The sequence below is a fragment of the Chiloscyllium punctatum genome, chromosome 7 (assembly GCF_047496795.1).
Source record: "Chiloscyllium punctatum isolate Juve2018m chromosome 7, sChiPun1.3, whole genome shotgun sequence".
NCBI classification, from domain to species: domain Eukaryota; kingdom Metazoa; phylum Chordata; class Chondrichthyes; order Orectolobiformes; family Hemiscylliidae; genus Chiloscyllium; species Chiloscyllium punctatum.
In genome coordinates, this window is record NC_092745.1 from 70,491,907 (window position 1) to 70,505,590 (window position 13,684).

Sequence of the window (13,684 nt, forward strand, 5' to 3'; positions counted from 1 at the left end):
CAGCCTGCTTCAACATTCAGGTAGGCCATGGTTGATCATCTACCTCAATGCTACTTCCCCACCTCATCTCCATATCCCTTTCTGGAATATACATAAGCTCCAGAAATCTATGATTTCTGTGTTGAACATACTCAATTATTGAGCTGCCACAGCCCTCTGGGATAAACAATTCCAGATACACCATCCTCCAAGTGTAGAAATCCCTCGTTATCTCAATTTTCAATGACTTAGCTTTACCTTGAGATTATGTATTTGGTTTTACAGTCACCTGCCAGGGGAAATACAACTACCATCTAACCACATCTATCCTGCCATGCCCTGTAAGAGTTTTGTAAGTTTAAATGAGGGCATCTCTCATTCTTGAAAGCTCTACAGAATACAGGACCAGTTTCCACAATCTGTCCTCATAAGACAATCTCACCATCATAGGGATTAATCTGGTGAACCTCCATTGAACTTTATGACAAGTATATCCTTACTTAGATAAGGAGACCATGTCATACATGTTATTACAACAGGTGGAGTGTCACCAAGGCTCGATAGAACTGCACCAAGGCACCTTCATTAACTGTACTCAAATCCACTTGAGATGAATGACAACAAAATGCTTGCATTCCTAATCGCTTGCTGAATTTGCATAGCTTTTCGTGACTCATGGTCAAGGACACACTGATCCCTTTAATATATATTTCCAGGAAATGACACTGTATTGCTTATTTGAAAAGGTGTCATCATCATTGTCATATTCTAATCATTGCCAGTCATCTTACTTTTGGGACTTTGCTACATGAAACATTATGGGGCATTGCTGATGTTTACTTTGTAGATTGCACCAACCAGCTGATAGTGTATACTTTTGGAAGTTGACCATTGGCAGAAGAACACAGCAAACCAGGCAGCATCAAGAGATGGAGAAGTCGAAGTTTCGGGTGTAATCCCTCTTCAGGAATGGAAGTGGGTGTAAGGAGATCTGCAGATAAAGGGGGTGGGGGGGCAGGGTGGTGACATGGGGATAGGTAAAGGCAGGTAGAGGGTACAGCAAGCCCCTCCCTTGCCCTTCTATTCCTTCCAGCCACCTGCTGGAATCATCCCTCCCATTGACAAACCAGATTGTACCCTGTATCTGTCCTCACCTATTCCCACTTCACCACCCTTCACCCTTCACCTCCTTTATCTGCAGCCCCCCTTAAACCCACCCCCAGTTCTGAAGAAGGGTTACAGCTGAAATACTGACTTCTCCACCTTGTGATGCTGCCTGGCTTGCTGTGTACTTCCAGCCTCCTGCCTGTCTACCTTGGAATCCAGAATCTGCAGTTGTTTTTTGTCTCTAACCACAATTATTGGCAGATCCCTGTCCACCTGCAAGCTCCAATATTTGAATTAACTCACATTTGAACAATGGTGAGATAGACAGTATTAGCATGGAAGGCAAGTATCTATGAAGCTATGTTCAACTCTAAGCTGTTCACTGCAGACCAGCATGATTGAAAAACACAAGTAGACAATGGAAGCAGGTTTTGTAAAGTAAAGGTTGAGGAATTAACATGTGACATCTTAATTGCTAAACAGTAAGTTTGGAATGTGCACTGCCTGTAGTCACAGAGGAAACAATTCACAAAGGAACACGGGGAAGTATCCCCTCTCTCCCCACCTATTGTCTTAATCACTCATATGTTATCACCTATTCATGAGAAGATAAAGTGCAAGTTTTTCGGATTGCATAACCAACCTATCCTATCACTCTCAATTTATTTGAACATTTCACGGACGAATTTTAAACAGCAAAGCTCAGGGGCTTGTTAGCTAGTTTATGTTAGCATTATGGTCCTCATTGCTCAGACAGGACAGTGCAATGAAATTAAGCTATACTTGAGAGTTTCAGAAAAAGTTACTATTTCTAACAAAATGCTAACTTGTGGTCTTCCTACACTTGTTCACAAACTCCTTCCAACTTGGAGACAGCAAAAATTGGAGATTTCAAATGAGGCATGCAAACAATCTTTAGAATTGAAGTTGAAGATATTTTAAATCAACAGTAGCATGAACTAGATTATGGAATCATCTGCAATTCAACCTAAAACAATTATTCCAGCTCTTCTACCCCCACAACCATCTGTGCCTGAATTCTTTCTGGTATTATCCTTCCAAACACAGAAGTGGTGCCAATAGTGTAGGTCCAATTTCTGTACTTGCTGTACTTGCTGTACTTACTTACTTCTGTACTTGTCCTCACCTCCTTAACCCCACCCCTGTGTTTGAAGTGTGGTGACCCTCAGGTTAAATCCACCAAAAGGCGTCTCTCTCTAATGGGAGGACAGCTAGGGTTCTTTGGGACTGAGACAACGTTTGCTTTCCAAGCAACGGTGGTTTGGAGCTGGCTCTGAATTCATCCACTGATGGAATTCTCTTTAGACTATATCTTTTCATTTGCTCTTATTCTTAAACTATCAAAATGGTGCCAGATTATGGCAACAAATGAAAGCTTTTCATTGTATTTTATTGTATTTCATTGTAAAATACACGTGACAGTAATTCATCCATTCATCCTTCTGGAAATTTAGAAAAATTTTGATAACTTTTGTCTCTGTTTTAATGATTTGTAATTTTGAAGACTAAGAAGAGTTTACAGGCTGACTGTTAGAATCTTTCTTTTGTTTCTTACTATATTTTTTTTATGTCTGTTTTGTCTTCTGTTCAGGTACTGAAACACAAGAATGTAGTTAGAGATTTAGAAATTCTTATCTCAAGAGTGAAGATAAATGGGAACCCTTCAAGTGACAAGGACTTTGATGAAAGATTGAGGAAAGCATCAGTGGTCCTCAACAGAATGATGACCGACGCTAAAAAAGCAGAAAGTAAATTCTTAATTTTATTTAGTGGCTTTACAGGTTGTAAGGTTTTTAGCATAAAACACAAGTATAAATCCATTTTTCCCCAAGTATGCTTTCTTTTATTGGTCAGAGCATTGAGTATAGAAGTTGGGAGGTCATGTTGCGTCTGTACAGGACATTGGTTAGGCCACTTTTGGAATATTCTGTGCAATTTTAGTCTCCCTCCTATTGTAAAGGTCTTGTGAAACCTGAAAGGGGTCAGAAAAAACTTACAAGGATGTTACTAGGGTTGGGGGATTTGAGCTATAGGGAGAGGCTGAATAGACTGGGGCTGTTTTCCCTGGAGCGTCAGAGGCTGAAAGGTGACCTTATAGAGGTTTATAAAATCATGAGGGGCATAGATCGGATAAATAGACAAGGTATTTTCGCTGGGATGGGGGAGTCCAGAACTAGAGGGCATAGGTTTAGGGTGAGAGGGGATAAATTTAAAAGAGACCTAAGGGGCAACTTTTTCACACAGAGGGCGGTGCATGTATGGAATATGCTCCCAGAGGAAGTGATGGAAGCTGGTACAATTAGAACATTTAAAAGGTATCTGGATGGGTATATGAATAGGAAGGGTTTAGAGGGATATGGGCCAAAAGTGGCAAATGGGACTAGATTAGGTTAGGATATCTGGTCGGCATAGACGGGTTGGACTGAAGGGTCTGTTTCCGTATTGTGCATCTCTATGACTCTGTGACTCTGTTTGACCTCCTTATGTACCCCCTCCTCAATCCAAATCTAATTAGATTTTCTTTGATTGAAGATGTACTTCTCCAGGGCACTGTTAGATCCCCTCATAACCATGTATGAAAATGCATGTCAACCTTCTTATGAAGATACATCTCAGAGTCTTACTTTGTAGCTCTGTGGAACGATCGAGGCTGGATCCTTCATTTGCTTAGGGAGGGAGTTTTTATTTTGCTTCACCTTATTGACTACATGTTTTTTTAAATAAAATACTGTCTTTCCCAAGAGAGAACATTACAGTGTGATGGAATTTGTGGGACCAGAGGATAGTAAGCACAGAGGCATGACGTTTCTCTAGTGTTGTCCTGCTGGTCATTTTTATATGATCCTACGCATCAGCTGGCCTCTAGCAGGCCATCCTTGATAGATTCACCAAGCCATTCTGCCATAAGACATACAACTAAACCCAATCCTGATACCATTTAACATCCATCATTTTTCCAGGATGGTTGTACTGGGCTTGCACTCACTGGCTGAAATCAGAGGCTGCTACAGTCATATAGTAGCCTTATCAGCTGAGAGCAACTAATGTGAGGCAATGGAGTCTGGGTTCCTCCTCGTCTAGGTAGCAAAAAGAAAGTAGATGAGCTATTAGAGTTACCAGAAATAAATAAAGTGGGGAGGGGAACTTCAGAAGATAAATTTAAGAATGAACAACATTTGGCCTCAGCAGTAAAGATTGAATTCTTTTTACAGTGGATGATGAAAACAACCTTGACCAATTGAAAAATCTTAACAAAAAGTTGGGTGCTGAAACAAGTCGCCTGAACAATATAGGGAAGTCAATTGATGAGACTCGGCGGTTGACAGTATTGTATGAAGATCGCGTTCGGAGTACAGAGAGGTCGCTCAGCAATGTCAGGACAAAGATCCAGGAAAGCAGGACAAAACTGAGCCGAATGGTAAGTCGTCTGAATTCAAAACAAGTATTTTTTCTTCAAATTTAAAGGTTATAAACTCGATCAGTTGTGTTCATGTGTATAAAACAGAAAGGAAAACAGTAAGGACACAAATGTTGTCAACACAGTGAAAGATCCAGGGCAGTCTTGGCATTTTAAAAAATTAATAAATCCTATACCAAGGGAAAATGTTGTGAAACATGCAAGTTATGACACAGTCTATGAATATGATACCATTTCTTATATGTCATAGCCTGTAGTAGGTTTTGCACTGTTTCATGTTATGATACTATCTTAATGCAAAAATTACATCTGAAATTCATATGATGTTGTTGAATCATTTAGTCTTAGTACAGGGCTAAATATTCTGTCCCCAAGCTGTGTGTGTGTGGCAAGAGTGCATGTTCAATATGTCAAGTGGATAGCCCACTGTTTGTCACACTATTTGCTCCCACTAATAAGATCTGGCACTGCTGAGACTGTAAGAGTGCCAGCCAATCCCATTTGGCTGACAGTCCTGAAGGGTCAGATCCCCTTCCATTAGGAGAGGGAGTCTGATCCTCAGTTTGTTCAGGATGCTCATCGCTGGGGCTGGCTTTTCAAAAGTCCCGTTTGCAGGTGAGTTTTATTTTCTTTGACGGGGCAAGGTTTGGGAGCTGTGAGGTGTAAGCAATTGTATCCCCAGTCCCAAGTTTGTAAAATCCAGTCTCAAATCATGGAGGCTTGACATCAAATTATGTGGCAATGCTGCAGACTGCTTCTCCTAAAACCTCGTCAAAGAGTCACGCACAGCTTTATCTGATATGCTGCACTGCTTATTGTGAAACTGTGTCGTATATACTGAGACTGTAACCAAATTCAAGGCTGTTTCTGCACTGAGTTTGCTGATGTCAGCTGGCCTGTGACCATAATTAACTTGTGTAGCACTAGATTAGCTTTGGCGGCACGGTGGCACAGTGGTTAGCACTGCTGCCTTACAGCGCCAGAGACCCGGGTTCAATTCCCGCCTCAGGCGACTGACTGTGTGGAGTTTGCACATTCTCCCCGTGTCTGCGTGGGTTTCCTCCGGGTGCTCCGGTTTCCTCCCATAGTCCAAAGATGTACAGGGCAGGTGAATTGGCCATGCTAAATTGCCCGTAGCCTTAGATAAGGGGTAGATGTAGGGGTATGGGTGGGTTGCGCTTCGGCGGGGCGGTGTGGACTTGTTGGGCCGAAGAGCCCGTTTCCACACTGTAAGTAATCTAAAAAAAATTAAGGGATTTGATTCCTTTTAATTTAGAAGGAAGCCTGCAGGAAAATGTGTTGATGTATAATGAAAGTTTGCTTATCGAAGAAACAAAGGATTGCCAGCGTCCAACGAAAGCATAATTCTGCATTCTGAGGAAGGAAGAGAATTTTGTTTTGTTAACTTTTAATGTTTAGATAGTTGAAAGTTTGTTGCCAAGCTAAATAAGTGGCATGTTATTTCTTGCAGCCATCATTACCTACAGGTCCTGTTGGAGGCCAGAACTTGGCAGGTCTAGCAGATGAGGCTCAAAGACTGGCAGATAAGTAAGGGTGGTCTTTTTTATTTGCGTTCTGCCCTGCAGCACTTTTCCTATTCTTAGTTTTATCTCACAGCATCATAGCAGAGAAACGTTAAGAACTTTTCATGTTTGCTTTGTTCTATTCAGACATGTGAGAGACGCAGATGACATAGAACAATTCAGCAGAACTGCCAACCAGTCAGCATTTGCAGCCCTTGAATTAATTACCCAAGTAATCAAAGATGATCAGAAGACCATGGAGTCCATCAATCTAATAAATCAGCAGTAAGTCAGATTAAGTTTTGATGGGAAGTATGCAAGAACATTAATTTGAATACTGAATGCTTCATAATACATTGTTCTGTCACCTCATGTAAGGATTCTGTATACTTTGAATAGAATGAGTATAAGAAGTCAAGGAGAGAAAATGATGAAGAAGCTCAACAGGTCTGGCAGCATCCATGGAGAGAGAACCATAGTTAATGTTTTGAGCCCAACATGACTTCTTTAAAACCAAAAAGAATTGGAAAATAATATTTTTATATATTTGACAGAGGTAGAGGAGTGGCAAAGAGCACAGATGATGTGGAGGCCCAATGCAAAAGACAAAATGGTTGTTATTGGGGATAAAAGAGAAAAAGAGATGTACTTTAAGGTGATTTTAAGATGTATTTTAAGTAAATTAAGGTGTGAAAGGGGGAGAATGGTTTCTCTCTATTGAGGGCAAAGTAAAAAAAGACACCAACAAGACAAGGAGGTTTGATAAATGGAGGGAAAGAGAATGTAAGAAAAATAGAAAACAGACGTCATGTGGTCAGGCTCTGCAGCTATGGAATTCAATATTGAGACCTCAAGGCTGTAGATGCTTAAGCAGAAAATGAATTGTTGTTCTTTGAACTTGTGTCATGCTTCTTTGGATCATTGCAGTTGACCCAGGACAGAAGCATCAGTATGAAAGTAAGATGTTTTTTGAAACAGCAAGGAACTGGAAAGTCAGGATCATTCCCATAATGGGAGTGGAGGTGTTCCACAAAACGGTCAGGCAACATCAATGTGAAGGAGACTGCATTGTAAACAGTGAATGCAGTAGATTAGATTGAAAAAAAATACAAGTGAAACATTGCTTCACCTGGAAAGTATGTTAGGTCAGCAAGGGGGGGGAAACGAGGTGAATGAGCAAGTGTTACACCTTCCGTGAATGCATAGGAAGGTGCAATGGGTGTTTGAGTGCTAGGAGTGATAGAGCAGTAGACTAGGGTGTCTAGATGGAATGGTCACTGCAGAAATTGGAGTGGAGGGGGCAAAGTGTTTGGTGTATTGGTTAGTGAACAGGGACAAGGTGAATGAGTGTTGGTATACCTCCTGCAATTCCATGGGAAGATACCTCGGGGGGAGTGAGGAAGTATTAAGAGTAATTAAGAAGTACACCAGGATGTTGGAGAGAGAATAGTCCTTTTGGAATACTGATAGTGGAGGGCAGGGTAAGGTGTATTTGGTGGTGGTATCCTGTACGATGATCATTTGAATGCAAGACTGCTGGAATGAAAAGTGGGGACATGGGGACCCTTGTCCTTGGTCTGGGAAGGGCTCAGGGCAGAAGTGCAGGAAACTTTTCAGAGGCAAATAAAGGCCCTGTCAACCTCAATGAGAGAGCTAATCCTCATTTGAGGAGAAAAGTCGTGGAAGGTGGCAACATCAGAACAGAAACGGCAGAAATGGAAAACCTGGGAGAATGTAATGGAATCCTTGCAGGAAACAGCATGTGAGGGGGAGTAATGAGGTAATTGTGGAAGTCAGTGGGCTTTTTAATGGTATCAGCCTATCCCCAGAAATGGAAACAGCAAAGTCAAGGAAAGGGAGGAAAGAGTCAAAGATGGACTACATGAAGGTGAGAGAAGGATGGCGATTGCACATAAAACTGATTAATTTTTCCAATTCAGTATGAAAGGCATCATTGATGTATAAGAGAAAACATTGTGGGTGGGGACCTGAGTAAGGCTTGAACAAGAAATATCCCACAAAGAGACGGGCATAACTGGGGAGCCTGTAGATGACTGCCCATAGTGACACCGATAACGTGGAGAAGATGAGATGAATTTACAGAGAAGTTGCTCGAGGTGAGAATAAGCTCAGCCAGATGAAGGAGGTGGATATAAACAGCAGAGAGCCTCCAGACTGTCCTGGTGGGGAGTGGATGTGTAGAGGGATTGTACATCCATAGCAAAGAGGGGACGACTATGATCAGGAAACTGGCATTTATAGAACCAACACAAAGCATCAAAAGGACCATGAATAAAAGTGGGGAGCAATTTAAGAAGAGGGTATAAAAGAGAGTCAAGATAAGAAATAAATTCAAAAGACAAGAAGATAAGGGAGCAGTGGCGTGGAGCATGCTGAAATGTTGGGTCTGCCAGGGCAGTCCTGTTTGTGGGTTGTAAGAAGTCTATTGATTGGAGGCAATAATTCTTTGCAGTTTTAATTGATACTCAACTGAAATCGTTAATGTTCAAAGTTGATTTTGCAAATGACAGGATAAGGCACTTATGATGCAGTAATGGGTTCCAGTACAAATGCATAGAACTGAGACAAGCTTATGTTTGTTTTTTTTTTGAACTACAATGGTTTGAATGTCATTCATCATCAATGGAACTTGTACGGGGTTAGTTCTGTAAAATAATCTATGGTCTCTTCTAATTCACTTGGAACCGTAAAGTAATGTGTCAATTATTTAACATTGTTAATAAGAAATGAGTAGCTGCAATTGTCTCTCTATTGGCAAAAGTACCATAAACAGTAGGGTTTTACAGTTATCTGGCAGTGGAGAGAACCTCAATCCACTTTGGAAAGTTTGTAGATGGAGAAGAGAATCCAAGATGTAACATAGTGTGACACAATAATGCCTGAGTATAAGAATGAAGGCAAGTCTAATGCAACCAGGAAAAGGAACATAGTTAAGTTAAATCATCCAAGAAAAGGTGGAATTTAAATTAAAATATTAGTGGGTTATTTAATGAGGCAATGCTTTGGACAAAGATATAATTCAGTTCCATGGCATGTACCTATTATTTGCATGACTCTAAGAGATTTTGTTTTATTAGGTCTAAACAAATCAGTGACCTGGCAGATGAACTAGATGGACAAGCAAACAGAATAGCCTCAAAAGCACAGAAAGTTAGTGAGAGGGCTCAGAGGATTTACAATGAACTGAACAACATCCCTACAATTGACATAGATGCCCTTGAGGTAAGTAATATTTGCAAGTTTGTTTATTGGAAGTGGGAGATGATCTATCCTGATTACTAGTTCTATTATTTTATGCGGCTGGTTCAACTGGAGGAATCTTCCGTCTCAAACCAAAATGGCACCAATTAACTTTGGAAATAATGGTGAAGATACTGGAAGACAAATGAAATAATATGTCAATTATTTCTCTTATGATTTTTACATAACCATTCATCAGTAATGATTGTGAACTTGTTCCTAAAATTTTCTCTTGCTTACATGGAACTAAGATGGGGGTTCTTGGGTTTCTGTTATTTTCAAACTGGCTCATTTGTCAGTGAGCTGACCAACATGATATAAATTCATAATCGTCAGTTAAGCAGATTTCAGATGTAATCTCATGGTTTATGCTGCATTAACTGAGTGCAGGTGGGGTATAAGTGAGATGCTACAACTGGGTTCAGTTTCTCTAGACTTGAGTGGTTTAAAAGAAATGTATTTCTCATGATTGATGAATATATAATTAATTCAAATAGATATATGATTGTCAGGCGAGGACAGTATCAGACCCAGCTGACCCAGCTTAATGGATGACCCAGCCTATTGTCCAGCTTCGGAAGGTGAAAGACAGTCTCTTCATTAAAAGGACAATAGGAGCTTGCAGGAGCTAATGCCTTCATATAGGTTCCTATTATTTGAAACTCATTTAAAAACAGGTCTATTGAATTGGTAATCTTATTTAAACTTGGACTTTCCCCCTCCCAATATTAGGGGCACTGCATGGATGAGTAGTGAATCTTAGAGTCATAGAGTCAAACAGTATGAAAACAGACTCTTTGGTTCAACTAGTCCACATTGACCATGTTCCCGAACTAAACTAGTCCCATATGCTTGCATTTGGCCCACATCCCTCCAAATCTTTCCTATTCATGTACTTATCCAAATGACTTTTAAATGTAACTGTACCCGCATCCACCACATCCTCTGGCAGTTCATTCCACACGCATTCCAAACTCTGTAAAAAAATTGCCCGTGTCCTTTTTAAATCTTTCTCCTCTCACCTTAAAAATATGCCTCCTAGTTTTGAACTCCCTTACCTGAGGCAAAAAATCTTTGCTATTCACCTATCTATGCTCCTCATGATTTTATATACTTCTATAAGGTCACCTCTCAACTTGGTATGCTCCAGGGTAAAAGTCCCAGCTTATTCAGCTTATTTTCAAAATTCAAACCCTCCAGTCCCAGCAACATCCTGGTAAATCATTTCTGAACCTTCTCCAGTTTAATAATATCCTTCCCAAAAACAAAGTTAAAAACCACACAACATCAGGTTATAGTCCAACAGGTATAATTGGAAGCACTAGCTTTTGGAGTGTTGTGTACTCCACAACCACCTGATGAAGGAGCGGCGCTCTGAAAGCTTGTACTTCCAATTAAACCTATTGGACTATAACCTGGTGTTGTGTGATTTTTAACTTTGTACACCCCAGTCCAACACCAGCATCTCCAAACCTTCCGAAAACAGGGCGACCAGAACTGGACACAGTACTCCAGAAGAAGCCTTACCAATGTCCTGTACAATCTCAGTGTATGTTGAAACCTTGCATTTCCAAGTAACTACAAAAATGTGCTAACCATTTCATGAAGGCTCTTTCATTCTCTCTACTTTGCCTTGCTTTGTGAGGTAAGCTGAGGTGACCAAGAGTAGTTGTGAAATCGGGAATAAATACAGAACGATTACAGATGAAGTTTAAATATATAGTAATGAATATTCTGAAGGTTGTAGGAGCAATCAAAGTGCAAAGTTCATCCCTGCTTATACCCCTCAGGCTGAAGCAAATGAGCTCCAGCTCAAAGAAAGTGCCATCGGTCTTGAACTGAATGGGAAACTCGAATTATATGAAAGATTGAAGAATAATGTGATGGACTTCCAAAGAGATGTCAGGAAAATTTTAGACAATGGAGAACTAGAGCAAAGGGTAAGCCTTTCAACACAATTCTGTTAAATGAAAGCATTTACTCTGAAAGATGTGTGATTATTGTTCACTTTGATATGAGTTCTATGTCACTGTTAAAAAAACAAAGGTTGAGTTGTTCTGTGTGAGATAATATTGTGATAAAACCCATGCTTTGCTGTATAGCTGGCTTCCCTCACCAGAATTAAAGATATAAAAGCAGTTAATAGTGTGGTCACATTCATGAGGTAAATTGCAGAAATAATATTCTTGTTGGTCATGAGTTATTGATGATAAAATATTAAAATATTCTATTTAAATAGCAGTAAGCCTTTTGTTCGATTAGCCATGATAAAAAAGTAGAATTAAAGCTCTGTTTGACTACCTAGTTACTTTTGCAAACCCAAGTCATTGGCAGTTTCTCATACCAGCTATATCTTTATTCAATCGAACTTGTTGCATTGGTTATACTGAATGTCCAACTTCTGCACATGTCTGTCGATTACAGAATTGAAATATGGGATATTAAAGGGTGTATCTAATAAATTCGCACTCATGCTCAAAGCTTTGCTCTTGGAAGCTGAGAGGGGAAATTTGGATACAGTGGGCAGTGGATCATTGATGCAATAATAGATGTAAGATCATAGTGAATACCAAGCCAAAATCTTCAATATACATTTTTTATGTTTTATTCATCCATCCATGTGAGTTTTGCTGCCTTGGCCACAACTTATTGCAGTTTCGAGTCAATCACATTGCAGTACATTTGTCACAAGCATCCAACATTTCTTCTATCTTATTTTATCCTTATTATCCTTATTGTTCCTTATTTCCTTATTTTATCCTTATTATTCTTATTTTATAGAAGGTTTGCAAACCACACCCACTAATGATTTCTTTCCACTGGTATTCCTCACCTCCACCAAAGCAATTGTACATTCCGATCTCCTGAACTAAGGTCTCTTAAGCTATTACACCAATCCTTAACAGTGCTACTCCTCCATATGTAGGCCAGACTAGGTACATATGATTGATTTACTTCCCTAAAAGACATTAGTGAACCAGATGGACTTTTACAACAATGGCCATCATTAGGCTAGCCTTTTATTCCAGGTGTTTATTCAATTCAAATTTTACCATTTACCGGTGGGATTCAAGACCATTTTCCCAGAACATTAGCCTGGAGTTCTGGATTGCTAGTCCATAGTCACTATTGTTACACTACCTTTTATATTTGATATATTCCCTAACATAGCATTCCAGTTCACTTCACCAGGCTCAGCTTTCATGCCCACATAGTTGTTTTACATAACTTTTAAATACTAGTCATAGACTCACTTTTGCACCTGTCAAATTGGATGTCAAATTCAGTCAGATCTGTGGTTACTGTTAAGCAGTTTATAGACCACATCCATACGTGTCTTCTTTTCCTTACTGATCCTTATCTTCACCTAGAAACATAGAAAACAGCAGCGCAGGAGGAGGTGATTTGACACTTTGAACCCGTTCTGCCAATCATTATGATTATGACTGATCATCCAACTCAATAGCCTGATTCTGCTTTTCCCTCATATTCTTTGATCCTTTTAGCCCCAAGTGCTGTGTACAACTCTGTCTTGAAATTACACAATGTTTTGGCCTCGACTGCTTTCTGTAATGGTGATTCCACAGACTTACTACTCTTTCGGTGAAGAAATTTCTCCTCATCTCAGTTGTGAATGGTTTACCCCGTATCCTTAGGCTGTCTGGACTCCACAGCCATTGAGAGTTTCCTTCCTGAACCTGCCCTGTCTAGTCCTGTTAGACCACACAGACCAATTTTATATCCTGAGCTTCTGAACCAAGGCTATCTCTAACTATTGCACCAATACCATCCTTAATTAACCGTGCTATCGCTCCACCATGACCTGGCTTCATATCCTTCTTCATTTTCATATAATCCTCAATATTCAAGATCTAATCTTGGTCATCATGCAGCCACATCAGATCATATTTATTAGTCTCAATGTATGCTATCAATTAATTTACTTGATTAAGAGTGGTATGCACATTCAGATGCAAAGCCTTTAGTTTTGTCTTTTTGCTATCATTGTAACAACCAGTCTGGTATATTCTTAATTTTATTCTCTTTTTCCCTTTCTGCCAATCTCTGATCTTCATTTCCAAATTGCTGTTCTGGACTTCTGTCTTGACTCTACCCTTTGATCTGTTACATCTACTGAAGCTCGATCCTCTCTCAAGCGTGCAGATAAGTTTAATTTATGGATTATGCTTTACCCTCTGTTTGTATAAATTTGGCATATTTCTTGTCATTGTAGTCTGCTGACTTGTTATACGCCAGAGCAAATGCTGCTAAATACCTGGCTGAAGATGCTATTAAAAAGGGCACATCCACGTTGGAGCAATTTGATCGTATCTTAGCTAACTTGAGAGGTATGTAACTGGCCTTAGTAATTTTA

The 13,684-nt window shown here is 39.9% G+C and overlaps 1 protein-coding gene across 1 annotated transcript in view; it reads left to right on the forward strand.

The window, feature by feature from the left end:
* LOC140479783 (laminin subunit gamma-1-like) overlaps positions 1-13,684 on the forward strand; it is a 71,290-nt gene that overhangs the window by 38,958 nt on the left and 18,648 nt on the right. Inside the window, exons 13-19 of the mRNA XM_072573939.1 lie at positions 2,699-2,855; positions 4,320-4,525; positions 5,997-6,073; positions 6,196-6,333; positions 9,147-9,291; positions 11,100-11,249; positions 13,544-13,658. Of these exons, the coding sequence (XP_072430040.1) occupies positions 2,699-2,855; positions 4,320-4,525; positions 5,997-6,073; positions 6,196-6,333; positions 9,147-9,291; positions 11,100-11,249; positions 13,544-13,658 (988 nt within the window). The remainder of the gene's footprint in view (positions 1-2,698; positions 2,856-4,319; positions 4,526-5,996; positions 6,074-6,195; positions 6,334-9,146; positions 9,292-11,099; positions 11,250-13,543; positions 13,659-13,684) is intronic.